This window comes from Apostichopus japonicus, chromosome 3, assembly GCF_037975245.1.
Source record: "Apostichopus japonicus isolate 1M-3 chromosome 3, ASM3797524v1, whole genome shotgun sequence".
In the NCBI taxonomy this organism is placed as follows: Eukaryota; Metazoa; Echinodermata; class Holothuroidea; order Aspidochirotida; family Stichopodidae; genus Apostichopus; species Apostichopus japonicus.
Genome location: NC_092563.1, coordinates 15425643 through 15445716, shown reverse-complemented (window position 1 = coordinate 15445716; position 20074 = coordinate 15425643). Strand labels below are relative to the sequence as shown.

The 20074-nt window shown below is 38.4% G+C and overlaps 1 protein-coding gene across 3 annotated transcripts in view; it reads right to left on the bottom strand.

The window, feature by feature from the left end:
• LOC139964650 (A disintegrin and metalloproteinase with thrombospondin motifs 18-like) overlaps positions 1-19831 on the bottom strand; it is a 126929-nt gene extending 107098 nt beyond the window's left edge. The window contains exon 1 of one of the 3 annotated variants that reach the window (XM_071966428.1): positions 19001-19831. In XM_071966428.1, the coding sequence (XP_071822529.1) occupies positions 19001-19219 (219 nt within the window). In that variant the 5' untranslated portion in view covers positions 19220-19831. Of the gene's footprint in view, positions 1-18597; positions 18953-19000 lie in introns of those variants that run through there. The other 2 variants (XM_071966448.1, XM_071966439.1) reach the window with 2 other exon arrangements.
• Positions 19832-20074: the final 243 nt, after the last annotated feature.

The following is a 20074-nucleotide window of genomic DNA, read 5'->3' as shown; positions in this document are numbered from 1 at the left end:
TATTCATCTCAAGACTGGAAGCCCTCTTCCAGACCCTCTCTTCAATGGGACCCTTGTATCTAACCCGGGGCAGATGACAAAGACAATCAATTATACTCCTACATTTTTACAAGTTTCTACAAGTGTTACCGTTTTATTCTCTTTTAACACAACACCCTCCTCCTTCGAAGGCTTTTGTCCGGCCCCCGCCGCAAAGGAATTCCTTTCGACGCTTGACGAGAGGAAGAAACATAAATTGCATCTGAATCCTGCATTGTTGTTCTTTTCAGACGCCCCGGATTCCCAAAGAAAAACAAGGCATCATTGTGGACAGAAGGGTTTGAACAAACCTTGTCTGTATAACTTGGGTCAATAAATGGGGCGGGCAGTGGTTTGCCCAGGTTATAGTCTTCTTTAAAAGTTTGCACAAAAAGATATGAAAGGCATTGTAGTCTTGGGGAGAGGGGGATGGGGAGGTGGGAAGGTATGTGGTGAAGTATAGCTAGGGGTTTTGTAGGGAGGAAACAATGAAGTTAAGCGCATGATTTCATTAGTTAGAACAAAAGTTTGATTTCCAGCAGCAGCGTTACAGCCATACCACATTATGAATGCAATGTATATTATAAGTAACCTGTTGGAAGTGCTGCATACTCCCCTGGAAGTAAGACCTGAAATTATTGACGGTTTCGGCTGCCGAGGCCAGAATGATGACACACCAATGAGACAATACAAAGAATGAAAGGTATATGACTTAAGGCACATTTACTAACCCCAAAGAGGGACCACCAACTGTGACATGTCAAAAGGAGTTTGTTACCTTTATCATGCGCTTCTTTCAATATATAGTCAATCCTCCCCGGTTTATTCACAAGGGCTTCGGTAAATCAATAATCTCGATAAATGTTTTAAGACACAATTAAGAAAAACCATTCAAAAGCCATTCAGACTGTATTGTCTGTACAGACTTTCTACACGTGCGGATTATTATGGATAAACACACAGCATGCTTGAAAACACACATGGGATGCAAGCCTCACCCCTTCCCCACACCTAGCCTCACTGTTCTCCATCCCTGGCCTAATCCCTTCTTTGCGCCTGGCATTACTCCTTCCCAACCCCTGGCCACACCCTTTCATGGCCCTAACGTCACCTCTTCCCAGCCCCTGGTATCACTTCCGCATCCCTGGTATTAACCCTTCCCTGCCCCTGGTATCATCCATTCCCCACCCCTAGCACCATCACTTCCCTGCACTCGACCACATCCCTTCCTAGCCTCACCTCTTCCCAGTCCCTGGTATCCACCCTTCCCCATCCCTGGTACCACCCCTGGTACCACCCATGGTACCACCCATTCCCCGCTCCTGGCCACACCTCTTCATAACACCCACCCCATAATATATAATCAGTATATTTTACAGGCTCTACTCTACAGTGCCTACAAGAACCAACAGTAGTAATTTTCAATACAGCACATAATTCTACTATTTTCCACGCTCTGACCCTTTAAGAGGACGTATTAGGCTACAAAAGGATGGGCCACAAATTTAAATTTGATCCAAAGCTATCGTTGATGAAATACATCTGTTTATTAGTAATTAATGTAAATCACAATCCCCTTGGGGCCCTGTCGTTTGCTCTAGTAAATCACAAACGCAAATATGTGAAAAATGCAAATCTCGGTTCCAACCAATGAATACAGTAGATAAGATGGGTCAACCATCCTACAATATTGCTATACGTTATCTATACGTTACAAGAGGGGTAAATTATTATTAATTACTGTACTGCGAAGAAATTCTTGATCGGTTCCAAACAGATTAACTCGGTGACACTGGTGTATTAAACTTTTAATTTTAAAGGGATATATTCCAGTTTCCCCGACATTGTGACACTTGTATGGAAAAGAAAAATATTCCAAACTGTTTAATAGTTGCAAACGCCCATCTCAATATCCTGTCTATAAGCTTGAAGACATGGACATTGTTGAATGGAACTCATTTTGACTGCATAGCTTAACCCTCGATTACTCCCAGGGAATAGACCGCAGTAGGTGGTCAATGATGTCATGCCAACAAATGATCTTCACAAGCAGGCTTTAAGTACATTTTCTGTTATAATCTTGTTGATTTTTCTTTGAAACCTGATCCATTTGGAATACTTTGATCAGCTGTCAAGGTTCTCTGTATTTAGGATTTTATCAAAAGTGCTACTGAATTTGTAGAAATATTAAATTTTTTTCTTTCTCTGTGAACAAGTGAATAAATGTTATAAAGGAAAAGAAAAATATTTCAGTTGAATAGCGGGTTATATTCGACATCATTCACGGGCGGCTGTTGCCCGATGCATTCACGAAAATACCACCATTCAAAATGATATGAGGATATATGGTTTTGACCTATCATGTAGATCTGCAGAAAAAACTTCTGGGCATATTTTACAAAGCATTCAATAGCCACCACAGGAATATTCCTTTTTAAAGCAACAGCTAAGGAGGTTAAGATCTTCGTGTTTTATAAACACTCGAGGTTGCTTGCAAATAGCCGTGCAAGAACAATCAGTCACTCGGTGGAACTGTACCATGATATTTAGTGATGGAATTAAAAGAATGTGTAAAAGTAAGAAGGCCTGACTTTTCGATCCTAGCAGGATCTTCTTCAGAGGCTGAATGACCAGTTACAGTAACAGAAGAGACAAATACATACACAGAATACAGACAGGTTATTGAGCAGAGTGAACACAAAAGAGATAGATGTAACAGGATTAGTAGACAAGTTTTTGCTAACAGGTTTGTTTTATTTTGGAATTAAAAGAAGTTCAATTTTTGATTTACTATTTCGACAGGTTGTTAATACCACAGCAATGTACTCGGGTAGCTGGCCCCAACCGGCCGGAGATCCATCCTCGCCGCGGAAATAATTACAGGGTGAACTTGCATCCTATGTTAAATGGGTATCCGAAAATTTGGAAAGACTAGAATCCTAGGTCACAGTTCCGTACGAATAACAAAAAAAAAGTTGCTGGCACTTTGGATGGTAGAATGAGAAGGAAGGGCATTTACCGGAGGGTCTGGTCATAGAGGGCGAGCAGTGTTAAATGGTTACCAGGACATTCTAGGCACGGTAGAATGAGGGTGCTAAGGTTGTGGGAAGACAGGTAAGTAAATAACGCAGATTACGTGAGAACAACCCACTACTGTGTTTGTATATATGTGTATATATATACACATAATTTTGATACTGATTTGATATAGGGATGCAAGCTATCATTGATTAATACATCTGTATAAGTGTTTATTAACTGTGATTAATGTAACCCTGTAATCCCATGGGGCTTTATAGTCTTCTGATTAGTAAATCATGACTTAAATTGTGTAAGCTTGTAGATTAAGAAGACGCAGTTTCGATCGTCATGGAAAAAAATTTCCTCACATGTGGCTACACAAACCATTGACATCACACATATGTCAAATAACATGTGTGATATTTTTTCTTTAAGTAATGGAAAACAAAAAAAACTTCATACAGATAACTAATCAAGAACTTACTGCACTACCATTCAAAAGGGGAGAAAAAAAAGGGACTGTACAGTTAAAAGATCAAATAAAAGAGATGTAGTTATTTGCAACAGAGATTTACGACTCAGGAGAGCGTGCAGCGCTACTGTGCAGTGGTACTTCCCGCGCCTTCGCCTCCCTCAATAGGACCATCAAAACGTTGGACAAGAATTCCAAGCATCTGCGGTGGCAGAAATCTAGGATTCATCTTATTCAGTTTGAAAGCTGTACTTATAAAATGACATGTGGTTCAGTCGGCAAGATATGACAGGCACACAAACTGAATTGAACAACTTGTTACAAGTCTGTAGGCCGGGGTACCGCAGAAACAGAGTGCCTACTGTATGTATAGGAGACACACCTATTGAGAGGGGAATGAATTAAACTATACAATCATTCCCGAGTAACTTCCAAAACTTACCAGGGTCGGGTATTTACGAGTGATGAGCTTACCTGTCTCCTCAGAACCTCAGCACTATCTCTCTACCGTGACTAGAGTGGACTGGTAACCTTTTAAAACTGTGCGCCCTCTATGACCGGACCCGGCCGGTCAATGACCTCCCTTCTCATTCCACCACCCAAAGTGTCTACAACATTCGTCTTGTGCTATCATTTTTTTCTGGTTCAGATCATTAGGCACTGTCGTAATCAGGACCTCTTTGGTGTTTTCGAAAGAGGCAGAACTTGGTCGAATTAGGAGAGGAATGAAGTAGTTTGTATACAATACTCCCCGGGTAAATCTGGGCATCATTTCTTTTGTTTCTAAAGACATCTCTATTTTTGGAACTAGGGGAAATTGGTACACATGCTCACTGGAAATTCAGTAAAAATACTAGAAAATATATATATTATGAAGAAGTACCACTTTCACCTCAACACTGCTACAACAGCACAATACAGCTCACTCAATTGTGACATGCAGTCTTATTACATCATACATGGTGTGAGGGCTTTGAATTCATGGGTCAAATTTAAAATCAGGAGAGAGAGCATCAGACCAGAGATTACAAGCTGGCAATCCCCTTGTCGATTAAATCGATGAAATTGTACATAGCCTTGTAGAGCCAATATCACGCAGCACAAATATAGCACAACATTCGTTAGTACAGTATGTATGTACAGTATGTATACTGTAGCAATCAAATGCTCCAAGCGTATAGTGTAATGCACATGTATATCTTCCCCCCCCCCACCCTGTAACGTTCTTTCTTCAGCCTCTCCCTTCTTTTCCTAACGAAAGATGAACGGTTCGAGGAGACGTCGTCTGCAGGGAAATTATCACACAACTGTCAATTAATTGGACCCTTCTTTGATCATTAAAGCAGAAGATCGAGGCCAGTGATTCACATAATTTTTGCTAAGTAGTGTACATACGTGTACACTGTACCACATGTACAGTAACAGGTATTTAAGTATGGCAATGTCAAAAACGTAGGTCTCTGGCTGGTCAAGAAGCAGATGGTCACCAGTATTACTCCCCAAATATGCTAGAAATTTCATGTAATGGTCACTCATGTTCAAACTAAATACAAATATTTTTACTGTCATCCTCATTGCATTAGATCTGTTACCCTCCTATACAGACATTTAATTGTCTTTACTTAACCATCCTCTTATGTCTGAGGATGTTTTCACAGAGCCAGAACCTCTGAGAGGGTATACTTTTCAAAAGTTTTAGCAATTTTCGGCAAGCTTAAATTGAGGCCAACACTGCTGCCCTTTAAAGCTGCCACAGAGCGAGAGCGATAACATTGCCAGATAAGCAATGGCAATAATGTTGCATACAGCTGAACTATTATATCTAAAGGTCAAACAAATACAAGCAGCCTGCCCCACGGCTAGCTTCCCTCTTTTGCATTAGTTAAAACTCAGAATAGTTAAAAGCTTATAGTTAAAACTCAGAACAGAATAACGGAAATGAACATAGGAATGGTCCCAACTTCGAACATGGTTGGGAGATATCTGGTTGTGGCTCCCTTGTAAAACAAAATGGAAGGAAAAGGAATTACCAAGATAAACTGTGGAGACTGTACAGAATAACTTATTTACGAAACAAAAAGTAATATTTACAGCCTTACCCAAGAATTCCTCTTACATTTTCAATATAAAGTTTAAAACATTAATGTTCAGGACATTCCCTGAGGATTAAAAACAGCTACCCCATGAGGAAAGGCTGATTTTCAGAGCATGAAGCGATCAGATTTACGACATAAACCGAGGCATACAGAATTTTGACAGGCTCGCAGTTACTATACTCACGTACGCTATTGAAGTGACAAGAATTATAGACTATACAAGTGCTTAAAGATGTAAGCTGTCAGTTATGGGGATAGATTAATGGGCTATTCAAAGGGACACCTTCTTTTTATTGAACAATCGTCGTCCCCATTCCAATTTAATGATCAAATTAATGTACAAGTTTTTGCATCCTGGTCGCCAGGCCAACCATTGCGCATAGGGTCTTTTTGAGGGGTGATATATTAAAAATTAACCATTATCAGGCCTACTTCATTTAAACCGTCTGTCTTTTGGTCATGTTGGGACTGTGAAATTGATGTAAATGGAGGGGATAGTGTCACCAAAAGGTGACTCTAGTAATTCTTCAGTAGATCAAAAACTTGATTTAATGCCAAGCGATAAACTTTAAAAAAAAAAAAAAAATGAAAATTGTGTTTTCTGTTGAATTGTTACTTGTGGTATAAATATGCATTGTCTCATCAAGTCCATAATATTTACGAAACCTATCACTGGCACCATTACTAGGTTAATTTACACATCACTGGGTATTATAGATGTACAACTTAATCTACCACTTAATCTACACAGAAAATGTATGTTAAACCGTCTCAAAGTTCTCATCCAAAAGAATATGAAAATACAAGTCAAAAAGCAAATTAAATACTGTACCAAAGCATGCGACCACTGACAGTGTTACAAGGCTACATCTATTCTGGTTTTGTCAATTTATCTGGCTTTCCATTAAGTCTTTTTTTATCATGACGACAAATAAACAACAAATGTAAATATCGACAAAATGATCGCTTAGTCCATCGGCCATCAAAATAGTATTTGTTCGGAGGTGCCTGAATAGATACATGTTTACATTGATTACAATTCAACATGGCCATGCAGTTTGATGTAATTGAAACCTGTGTCATGTTAAACAACAGTTACATGTATAATTACTGTATGTCACCAGTTTCGAGCCAGTGCCTGGTTTCTCATTCCATCCAAAGTAATATTTAATATTAACTGTTCTGTTTGTGTGGTTTTAAGTAATATGCAATCTCCCTTTCAAACTGTAAGTGTATACATTTCTGTACTTTTTGTCTCTCCCTCACACCCCCCCCCCCCAAGGGGCCACTTTAGGCCATGGAATCACATTTTTTACATGTCTATTTCTTCAATTTATTATTTAAATTATCTCAATTTAGAAAGTGGGTCGAGCCAAAAAAATAGCTGTGAAAGGGTACTACATCGATCTCTTGGTAAAGCGAGCAATGAAGTAAATATTAGCAAAAACCAGGTCAAAAGGTTCAACGTGCCGGTCTATCGAATAAAACTTAAAAGAACTCTAAACAAGACTGTGTGGCATTGTCACAATTCATACCAGGAGCTAAACTATTATAAACCAGCTTCCGAAGCCACTCATCAATATACGCTCAACTTGTGACAACGACAAAAGTGCAATAAACTTCATGCTGTGCAGGCTGTGATTTTACATTGACAGGATAGCCAGTAGTTAGTGCAGTATACATGTATGAAGTATATTGTAACTTGTATGTACAAATAAACAGAGGTGAAATATGTGTAGCTTGTACTAAATGAAAATTGACATCTTTCAGATATTGCACACATGGTCAGTATACATTCATCATTAAAGTTTATCCAGTTACTGCAGTACATCCCCCAAGCCCCACAGTACCTTCCCCTCCCTCACCTTCTCCTTCCTCCCCTCATCTTTCCATCCCTCACATTTCCCTCTCTTACCTTCCCCTCCCTTTCCTTCCCCTCGCCAGCCCCCTATAAAATGGGAACATATTAAAAATTGAGCACTAAAAGTTGTTGAAAGTACACTCCGTGAAGTTTTCATCCTCCAAATCACTGTCAAACATTGAGGAGAAAACGATGCTTGCACCAAGCCAAGGACAATGTTTCTGTTTGAGTCTGAACAAGAGTGACCATAATTGAAATTTCTAGCATAATTTGGGGAGCGATACTGTTGACATTGAAAACTGTGTACCAGTCAAGTTAAATTTAACTGATTTTTTTTTATTCTTTGTCATCCAATAGGAAAATGTTTCACAGCACACTACTAACAATCAGGGATATCAAAATACCAGAGAGGTTGAAACAAATTTGGAAATTATACAAAATTGGTTTTAGTCCAAAAAGAAGGGAATTTTGGCCATAGGTCACAGCAATATCACAAAACAAGATTAAAATTATTTTCTTTTATATCAAAGCTTAGAAAATTATCCTATCTGTTACTCCACATTTTCAGAAATTGAATCCAGCTTTAACAGTTCATAGAAGATAAATAGAATGCAGTCATCCTGAGTGAATAGAGATATGTATGATAAAATGTGGCACCAGATACAGATGGAGGGAATGTCATATAAACTTTCCTGTCTAAGAAATGCTACTAAAAGCATAAAATAGTAGCTTTTCTGAAATTTCCCTGAACTGTAGTCTACCAACATGTATACCTGTAGTTGTGATGCATAATTTGCATATATGCAAATACGACACCATTTTCTAAGCATTTTCCAATGCAATTCTATACTAATATGTTACACTACAGGTACCACTTATTACTATCTTCCTTCCAACATTGAACAGTTGATTCTGTACAGTGTAAACTGTACACTGTAGAATTCATGGTTCAAGTAAAGTCAACAAACTAAAAATAGTGCACTGCCGGACAGTAGCCTACGTCGAGGATGTAAATTGCCTGATTTCAAAAGCATTATCATCCCCCTAGCCTGTCTGTGATAACATCACTGATACGTGACCAGATGCAAAAGAAAACCGTCTCAGACAGGCTTTGGCTCCAGGCAAAAAAGAAAATCGTAACATCAATGGCCAGTCTACGGATGAATTAGCCTCGCGGCGTGGACGGCCTCGATAAAGACTCGACTTTCAATCTGCTCTTAAAAGACGTCCTCGGGATACGACTGGCACCACTGACCCTTCCATCCATGTTTAAATTGACGCAGCTTCCATTATAACAGCTGATCCACGGTTGTGCCGGCCGGCCGGTGTATGCAGAGAGCACTTTCTATTGATTGCTTCATGAATGTAAATTTTATGTTTTGCCATCGAAAGAAGAACAAGTTTTGCTTAAATACTTTTGTGAAGTTTGTGGACTTGTTTCTTTGAAATAGGGAATAGGATGGCTACAGGGGCCTTGTCAATGTCAGGTACATAATCACAGTTGATACATGTGTCTGAACAGTCAGACAGGAGTAGGATACATTCTAATTTCCCGAGAGCTTTTAATCGACTAGTCGTGAACAGAGATCACCAGCGTACTGCCAGATGCATTTTACTTTATCCATCTGACAATAAATGCACGGTTTTTATCATGTTGTTGATCGGTGAATCAGTATTTACTGCAGTATGTACAACTGACCATTTTAGGAAGGAAGGGTGAGACCATGGAAAGAGAGGGGAGGAGCATGGAGGTGAAATTTTGAAGGGTAACTTTGAATTTTGATCCAAAGCAATTCCTGGATGTACTATCGTACCTCCCAGTTCTCAAACGTATGCAATTATGAACAAACATACCTACAGTATGAAGTTGAAAATTATTTCTTTCTTCTTTTTATAATTTGTGAGGTTTTTTTTATATGTGGGGGATGGGGTGGGGGAGGGGTTGAGGAGCATATTTGCAGTAATTCAACATTGCCCAAGACCCTAAAACTGTCTCATGGAGAATTAAAAATAACATTCTTAATATGTATATAATGAGAAGGTTTATAAACATACAACTATATAACTTCCATATTTTATAAAACATTAGCACAACTATAAAAAATAAACCCCAATTTGAAACTCTTCAAATCTGAGAATTGAATAAAAATGATTTGCTTACCCCCATTTGACTACCCCCATTGACTAGATCCTTTTGTATACAGTGTTTTGAGATGATATTAGATCAGTTTCTTGCACTGTGATTCTACAATAAATTCTCACATGTGAAATAGTTTTCAATGTAATTCAAGTATATGGACTCAACTTCCTCTTTAAACACCGAACTGAAAATGAAAAAAAATCTGAACGTTTTTCAATTTGCCCTTCGGATGTGGTTTTATAATGTTACAAAAAAGTGTCTGAGTGACGAAATGTTGAAAATCTAATCAAATTCCTATCTCGTCCATTAAGTATCGATTGGTCGATTTCAATCTAATTTAACACTACCTAGATTTGCTAAAACTGTTGAACAAACCCAATGAGCTGCTTGGATACAGCCCAGGAATGTGAAATTAGTCCAATAATCTACCTCACTTTCTAAATATACCAGCTTTATTAAGTTATAGGAGCCCAATGGATTTCAAAAAGTTGTATATATTCCCACATATTTTCATGTTTAACATCTTATGCCAATATGCCCAAATTCCATTTAATATGAAATCTCCTTCACTCAAAAGTTACAATTTTACTTTTTTCCTGTTATGGAAAAATGTTCACCACTTTATATTTTACTCCCTCACACACATTTCTCCAGGTACGTTCGGTCAATATATTTTAGGGTTTAAATATAATCCAGACTCCTCCCAGTGTACTTCTCGAAATCATCGATCACCTGATTTCCTCTCTCTCTTCAAAGTCTGTATATTTTGGCACATTTTCCATCTTTCATCGCCTCACATCATTTCTGGGCCACAAATTTACTTCCCTGTCAAATTATGTCTGCAGTGTAAACAAGGCAAAAGTACTTCTTACCTCTACAGTACAGTACACCCTTGTTTTTTGCACATCCATGCACGTTCTGGGAAATATATCACGAATTGGCCTACATACTTCTCCAATGTTTACAGGTGAGTTAGCCCGCTACATGAGCTAAAGGTATCAACTTTAGTTTAACTCTTTGAGATATTACAAAAACATATTGCTCTTTATCGTAACCTGAATACCACTGAATACGGAACATGCCAGTTTGATCAATTTCACATTTTGTATAGAGGCGAGCGAAGAAAGCATCGAATGGAGTCGGCTTGTTTGTAGAGAAAACAGATTGTAAAAACTTCTGTAGTGTACCTGGTAACATGAATACTTCACAGTCAAAAGAGGCAGGCCTAATCTTTTGTCTGCAACATGATGTGCTTGTCCAACAATTGGTAAAGGATGTGAGAGAGACATAGATACCCATGGTAGAAACATGTGTTATATATGCGAGTACATGTTGTAATCACCAAAAGTTAACAACTCAAGTCATTGCACTTTAACTTTCTTATTCAAATCAATGTGGCAAAGCAAACATATGCAGGGTATAGTTTACAAGCTTTAAATGTGTACGGTTTTAACTGAGGAATATTCCATTATACATGTATGGATCTATAAAGGCAAGAGAAATAATAAATAAGGTGGATGGTGTCTATTACAACACACTACCAATGATACTCTGCAAAAGGGATACATCCAAATACAGGGAAATTTCCACGTACTGTACATAGGTAGGTATGAGCACACGCCCTGAAAATAAACCTAGATTTAAATCAGTAATCACAATCCAGGTCATTGTTTAACATATATATATCACACACACGATTAGAAGTGGCTTCAAAGAGGATGTTACGGGTTCTACTGTACGTTACGACTTCTGAAAGACGTATTGCATGTAACTATGTGGTGAGTTAATCAGTGCTCCGACCTATGTTGAACTCCTGAGCTCAGATTATTGGTTCAATGAGTGGCAATCCTGCGAGTGCTGATCTCATATTCATTGGTGAATCTCTTTAAAATCATCACTTACAAGTATTCCCGTGATATATGCTAAAAAAGTCAATAATGGTCACTGAATTAAGTTCAAAATATAAACAGGCACTAATTGATTTGATGACAGACACTCTGAAACATTTCCCCCCTCCCAATCACCTTTTTTTTGTAAAAATTACATGCTCCTCATTAAAAAGGAATAATTTGCAAGATCGGGGGGGGGGGGGGAGGTCAGAATCATTCTCCATAAAAGTAATTTTGAATCATTTAGCTAGTGTTTGCTATCAATGTTAGCAAGCTTCTCTTTTGGGCTAATCATGATCAATCTAAAAACCAACTTGTCTACAGCGTTAGAGCAAGCATGAAGGGTTGAGACACTGGCGGCAACGTTTAATCATTGCCATTCTCTGGGGTAATCGTCTTTGATCAGCTTTGTCAGCATCTACTGTATATACTCTATATGGTGAGGGATTTCCTGTGCACAGATTTGAAGAATTTCATATTGGACATGGCGACAGCAATATCTCATTTGAAAGGAAGAGAAGACAGGAGTTGTCAATCACGACTGGTTTTAAACTTCATCAAAATAATGAAATAACGTTTACGAGAGAGTTTGAATCCGACCCCATCCGAGCACATTTCAGATCGGTTCTTGTAGGTAATCTATCAACATCCATGATAATTTAGATAAGATACTGTGTTTCTCAGATAAACCCCCAAAATAATACTGGCGTGGATATAATTAGCGAATGATGATACTAATCAGTCTCCTATACATACACAATCCAATCTAACGGTCCTTAGAACTGGTAATTTATGTTCTGGTACTGCACCCCAAATGACCCTCCCCCCTCCCTCCCCCACCATATCCTTATCCCTTCCCCAACTACCGAGATTTCTTCTGTACATACCAAAGGAACAAAAGTTCTATTACTGTACCCTTATATGTATCAGCAGCAGTCAAAGTGTTCACACCTGGTCAAAAGTCAAACTGTGTCCACACAGTTTACAAGGATTAGAACAATTTTAACTGAAAAATCTACCCACCAGTGATTTATGGTCAGAAGTAGGGTGTCGGACTATCGGTGTCTATAAACTAACACAAAAGCTGCAGTAGGAAATCGTGCTTTGTCTCTGATTTGCAGACCCCGTCTGTCAAAGGCCAAACACACTAAACGGGTGGTGAGAGACAGACGGACTCCCCCATAGGGCTCCAGAGAGAGGAACAGTGAACCTATGATGATTCTAAGATGGGGAAGGCGGGTAGGTAGGAAAGCTCGAAAATGACAAGGAAAATGATTTAGTGCAAACGCTAAATGGTTGCATTGACAATAATTGTCGCAATAGAAGGTATCTTTTCAAGAATTATTCCGACTTTAATACATTGCTCACGACGATGAAAGAGGGTAGACCGACATCACCACTGGGTGCACAAAACGAAAGAAAAATATTAACCACCATTCACAGCAATTTCCAGCCAAAAGTAGAAATAGGCCACAGGAACCAGAGTGCACCCATCTGGACATTTGTGTCTGTGATTTGGCCCCCACAGAGAGCCAAAAATGTTGGTCATGTTACCATACCATAATACATGCAATATAAAGGGAATAACTATAAAAACTATATAAAACTGAAAAAGTTCTCAGGAAAGTTTGACAACAAAAGGCCAAATGTTATCTTACTTCAATTTCAAGTGATGCCAACATCACACAGATTCAAAGAAGAAAAGTTTGATAAGGACTCAATATTTTGCTTCAAGTTTCTGAATGTACTCATGTAACTTTCCAAATTGAAGGTAATCAAATCTAGTTTCTACTGTTTATATCTGAGGCCAACTAATGCTCTTGTAATGTGGGATAATATGAATGGTTCTCCTACTAATTCCAGGATGCCATCGGTACATGTAGCACATCAAATCATATTAACAGGCATTGTCGATGGCCCATGGCAGTGTTTAGACCAGATCTGGGAATGTTAGACACAAAACCATTTTAAATAAAGAAACTAACAGCATATGGTCTGCCACATGTCCCGTCAAGGAGTACGCAATAAAACCACATTTACACCTTCTTAGGTTACTTATTTAACTGCAAACTTTACCATACAAGCAAATGAGTGTCACAGTCATATACAGTAGGACAGTAAGGACACTCTTGTTTAAATTGTTGCAGGGGTTATTAGTAACTACCTGACTTTTAATGGCAAAGAGTTCAAAGGTCATCGGTATGCTGGAAAGTCACTCATGTACTTGACTTCAATGTCAGGCATTTTACTGCCATGCACCCTCAAAGCCATTGTAGATAACGGAGGAGTTATATGCAGTGTGCATTACAGTGGGCCAGGTTGTGTGAGTCGGTCATTTCATGCAACTGCAGATCTCGGGACTACTATCGAAAACTGGGTCGCAACATCTGTGTCTTTCTCAGCCTTCTTCAAGTGGGACAGGCAGTGTTCGGCCAGCTTATCTTGCCATACCTCAAGTTTTGGGATGCGTGGTTAATTCAGAATGTTCAATATTCAAGTCAACATAACAGTTAACTGATCATTGTCTGGCCGCCAAAAGCGACATGTTTTTGTTAATTGACTCTTCCCCTTTACATACAGTCAAATGCAGTTCAACCCAAACAATAAATGTGAACTTTCCGTAAAGGTTAATGAACAAGGAAGTACTGTTCAAAGTGTAAATAGTTATAATGTAGGAGAGGGACTACAAGTATATAATGCACTTATATAATCACTTTATGGCATAAACTTCCTAACCTGGCATCTGTTTGTTAAAATTGTAGAAATAGACCCATTAAAAGAATGTAAGTTTACTCTTCAAAACAAGATTTAAAACCACCATATACCACCATATACACCATTTACACAATATACACCATATATAACTATGTACATACTCTGATAAGTCTCCTTAAGTCATATATGACAGTTAATCTTGTACAAACCAATAGCCTCCAATAAATGAGCTAGCTGTTTATACGAAAGAAGTTTAATTGGCCTCAATCATAAGATGTCTAGTATTAATTGGTCAGCAATTGTTTATAACTACCAATGGTTTTGGATTACTGTATAAAAGGACAGTTAATAAAATACTCTGTGTTTCCAACTCTTCAAGCCTGTATGAGGTATTGCAATTGAATCTAGCTGATGTGTTTTGTTTTTTTTTCCTTTTTTTTTTTTTTTTTTAAAAGAAATTGATCATGGTATGGGAAGGTTGTTGGTCAATTTGAGGACAGAATGGAATGACCATTGAACCATAAAACCTAATATAAAAATATGGAGGACAGACTAAAAGCACATAAATTAACATATGCGACAGGGTTACCTGTATATCTGCAGTACTACCGATACTACTTGAACTGGTAAGATCATGCTATTGTTACTACTTTCATCTTTCTAAATGATTTCAAGAAATAATTTGTTTTATCATTAATATGATTGTTCTGATCAGGCCACATAGCCATAAATTTGGAAGGGCACCAACAATTTAAGGGAGGGGGCACCAACAATTTATGGAGTGTCGCCAACAATTTAAGGAGGATTGCCAACAAGTTTAAGAAGGGGCACAATACAGTACCTGTGTCTTTTAACTTGTGAAGGGTTTTTGTATGTGATGGTGACACAGATGGGGAGGGGGCGGGGACACATTAGTCTGCAGGTATGGTGAGCAAGATAAGGCCCCCATCTGCCCGGCCTCGCTACAGGTCTGGTCCTCATTCTTATCCCTTACTGCTCCTTTAACTCTGTCATCTGGTTGTACTTTTGTCAGTTTGAACTGGTTCCATGAACTATCCAGTATTTGCAGCAGAGTTTTTTGTTTGTAATACTTCTGTCATTGTGTGGACATTTAACCCTCTTAGACCCCACTCGACACACACACTTTCTTACCGACTCTAACATAATGGCATGCCACGGTGATGCTTCAACGGGAATAATTATGATCACTTAAAAGAGATTACTAACTTCTTATGACTGTCCTACGTATCCGTCCTCTATGCATGACCGTTAACATTTCGAAAATCACAAAGCATTAATACAAAGTGTGTATTCAACTATTCACTGTAACAGCAGCTTAGAAAAGTTTCAAGGGAGCTAAAGGCTAACCATTTTGTTCTGTAAATTTGCACTGAAGTAGCTTCAATGTAATGCTAAGCACTACATGTGCTGTAGTAACTGTACACTGTACAAGTTTAGGGAACCATGTTTCAGAACCAAGAGATTGGTACACAGCTTGTTGGAGATAGTATACATGTGTAACACCAAGAATGCAACAATAGTTTAGCCATATATATACTGATTCGTAGGAAGAAATTTGATAACAGGGCAAAAACAACTAGAAAGTTAAAGGCCTTTCCATCATGAGATATACTCAAAGCCTGGTCTGAGCAAACCTTACTTAATCAGTATAAACACACAGACAAGTTCTTTCATTTACATAGGATTGAGATGAATAACAAAGATATCTGTTGATGTAATCTACAAGCCCTATTTAAGTGTGTGAACCACTGATACAATTGAAAAATCTGGTATCACTAAATCATACATGCTGGGTTTAGTGACATCACAATGACCTCTGATCAGGCCCATTGATAAAAACCAACTGTGGATATGATGCACAATCATGAATTGTGTGGCAGTATCAGTCAACCATTACAAAATTGCCAAACACGAACACTATGTACAGTAGTACTAACAGTAACCTGTTATGTTCAGTTCCATATCTAAGGTATTTTACAGTAGAACTAGCTATTCTTTGCAGAACTTAAAATTTTCGATGCTGTTCGATACTTAGGACTCTCATAGCAAAATTTGCAACGATTATGTCATTAGTTTTAACTAGATAATCTTGTCCATGTTTAGAATGCTTTAGAATGTTTAGAATATACTAGAAATGCATTTTACCGAATGCCACAAAGTTTGAAATTTTTGAAAATTGCTTTTCAACATACGGCAGGTTTGGTGAACATGACTAGATGGAAACAGATACTTTCATGTTCCGGAATAGTCATGCATAAAAGCATGGATAAAATGTTGTTGAAATGTTCAGACTTAAGAAGAGAATTGTTGCTTTTCATGAATAAGTTTGGGAAAATGCTTCTAAAGCAAATTATGGAAAATTTATGGAAACTTGTAAGCCACAAAGATCGTAGAGGTGTTGTCAACCAACATGTACTCTCAACCTATGATATGGCTACCATAGCATCACCAACCCTGAACTCACCAAGGGGCCATACAGGCCCACTACTTCTATACCTTGATTTTAATCAACTGAGGTTACAAAGATCATAACTACTGCAGTTTGGATACATGCAAAGAGTACAGTACTGTAACAACAGTGTCAAAACTGTGTATATCAGTATGCTGTAAACTAATATTAATGTTTGTGCATTCATTCGCCCATCTTGTGCACATGTATCAGGACAGTTAGCAGTCTAGATAGGCCTGGTACATGATGTATATATAGCGATGCTACATTAAAGCAGAGACTGTAAGACTTTTCAGACTTAACACAGGAGTGAATGGAAGGGGACAAGTAGAAAGCGTTTGCTATCACATGTATTTTTGACCCCACTGGACGAATTACTTTGGCGCAATGATGTTCATTCTCCAGTACATTTAGTTTAAGTTAGCACTTGTGAGAACATCTTGCGTTGGGTCGTAAAATTTATGACATTCACTAGGATGAAAGCTAATAGCTGAAACGGATCCATTCATTTCAGGAGATCTAAGTACTGTATGAAGGTAAATATTAAAATCATTTGTATGAGCATTCCAAAAGTTTTGTGTCCCATATAACATAGTATACCACTTTGTTTCAGTGGCAAATCTTTATTTTTTAATGCCCCAAATCAATTCCTGATGCAACCATTTTAAAAAAAAAAGGGTCTTTCCCTAAAAAGGTTCATTTGTCATTCTGAATCATCAGACTACAATACCAAAATGCAACATTTTACACTAGGGAAATCAAAGACCTCTATTTACCACTGCTGTCCCCTCCACATCTTCAATGGATCTAAGTCCTAAATGCCACTATATGCCATATATGTTCCATTTATATCTCTGGTAGAGTTCAATGTGCACAGTCATTCAGTAGAAAGGAACACTAAAAAAGGATGGTGTTATTAAGAATTACACAAAGTGAAGGATACAAGGTACTTTCCTAGTTGTCCCCTGGGCAAACTGGATTAGTTCTAAGGTTGCCCAAACAGCAAATTTGTCTCACAATACTGACACAGAAAAATCGCAAAGCAGATGATTAAAATCTTGTGTACTAGACAAACACAGCTGTACTGAGGGGTGTAAACTGTGACTTTATCATCCTGGAAAACATGTCGAATCTGGCTGGTGTTTGATGTACACCATAACCCCATGTGATGAATCATGTCATGTGTATCTGTTTGTTTCACATGACAAATTTCAGGTTGACCAACAGTTTTGAGCAGTTAATCAAGACTAAGCCTAGATTAGTGAGCTGAAGTGCTCCTTTATGTTTTCTTCACATCAGGCTTTAACCTGCAAGTTTGCCAAAAAAAACTACCTCGACTATGTGAGAGGGCTATTCACTTATCATATTCACAGGGTAAAACCTATGTTTTTTTTTTGGTTCTAACAAAACAGATCACATGAAAGCAGGCCTTGGGATGCTATCAAAATTTGTCTAAACCTGTAAGACAATCAAGCAACTCCTAAAGCTCAGCATTCACGGCTAGGCTAGATATTACTTACATCTGGCCCACCATAGCATGTAATTATGAGTTAGACTACAGGGCCATCGACAATCTTATGCAGCACTCATTTCTAATCTTATTTTACAACTTATTAAATTTTTGGTACACATTTTGGTGGCTAAACAGATACAGAACTCTCCAAGAGGGGGAGGATTGGATGGAAGGGGGGGGGAACACTGTTGGGTCTAATGTTCGCGAACTGCAAACAAGTTTCTCTTCAGCTAGCTAACCTACCGTAGGCTAACTTATTTGTGTACAACTTCCTAACCTCCTTCCTAACCTACCTTAGCCTACATAGGCTAGTACAATATGTATTGCATAGTTAGGGTTTAGAGTTTACTCATACTTTTCACAGCGAAATCTAGCACTAAATATATAAAAGCAAGTTCTCACCAACTCCTGGTCATATCTGCTTTTACTTTAACACTTACTTGGCGGGCACGCACATAACGTCGTCTGCCATAACATATGACATCTGTAACTGAGGATACAGCATGTAATAATAAGTGAACACTCGGTCATTGACCTTAGCTGCGCTTAGCGCTGTGACTTTGTGAGTATCGTCATGCCATGGAACCTGTGCAAGTGATGTTACTGATAGGGTTCATAGCACAGAAATTAATTCACAGTTGCATTGTGCAAAGTAATTTGAAATAACGTAGAGGTATATCAATATCACTCACAGTTAATGATAGTAAGAACTAGTTTAGTAGTAAATAGTGGTAAATAGGTCTAACGGGTGTGTGCCGCTTATTCACTGAAGCTTCACATGTAACGTTTTGGAGATTCAACTTACCTGCACGGTAGCACATTCGACAGGATGGACATGAAGTTGTAACAGTTCTGCGAAAAGAAGCAACAATGCTATCCGTATAAACGTAGCTCTTGGGATTTTTCTGGTGAACGGTTTATTAGTGATCCGGCCCTGGGAAAAACTGGGTCTATAGTACTCCTGTCGACAAGTTGCACTTTCGCCTGAATCTGAGCAAGTCCGAGATTGCTGTTTTCCCGGCATTTTTCTTGAGGCTGAAATTAATGTTCCACTAGCTTAAAATAAAAGTCCTACAAAGCATCAGTCTTTTCTCTTGCAAGTTATCCTGCTAAGATGCAAGACAGAAAACTACATGTATGACTTTGAGACACTTTATTAGAGCTATGCAGCATAACTGACTGGGGAAAAAAGCCCTTCAAGAAAATAGCAAAATTCTTTTGGGAAGTAGCCCAGAGGTTATGTTAATGACCAGTAGGATGATAACATTTGACTTCTTTCTTGTAGGCCAAATCACAAAATATGAGGACTGACCATTCCCGTCGCCGGTCATAAGAAATTTGTTATGGTAACTTTGTTGTAGTTCCTATGAAAACAAACACAAAAATGTAACCTGTCCCGTATTTACCATAGACAAATTCTCAGGTAAATATATGTAAACGTCACCCAGTGCGAAGTACCAAATACTCAATCCATAAAAAAATACTACATCCATGAGTTGACTCACTCAGCAATGAATGGAAGCTACACACCGGCCCAGGGTAGTACTAGTAGGGTAGTGTAATCGTGAAACCTACATTGCTGTACGTTCAACGCAAGGTATGTAAGATTGATATCCAGTATATACATTATTGCTATTTGGCGTACAACTCAATGTAGGCTACTCGTAGAACACATGCGAGTTTACGTGCCTTCGGTTGGTTCTCAACCAATCAAAGAAGTTCTAAGTTCTGGAGGCGGAGCCTTCTGGTGTTTTCACCTCGCATGGATCTATCGATTCAGAAAATGGGTTTGCGGTAAGCTGGTGCTTATTGATTTTCGGTATTTTGTGAAACGTAACGGTTCGCACTTAACTAAAGCTTTCCCAAATCTTTCACAGTG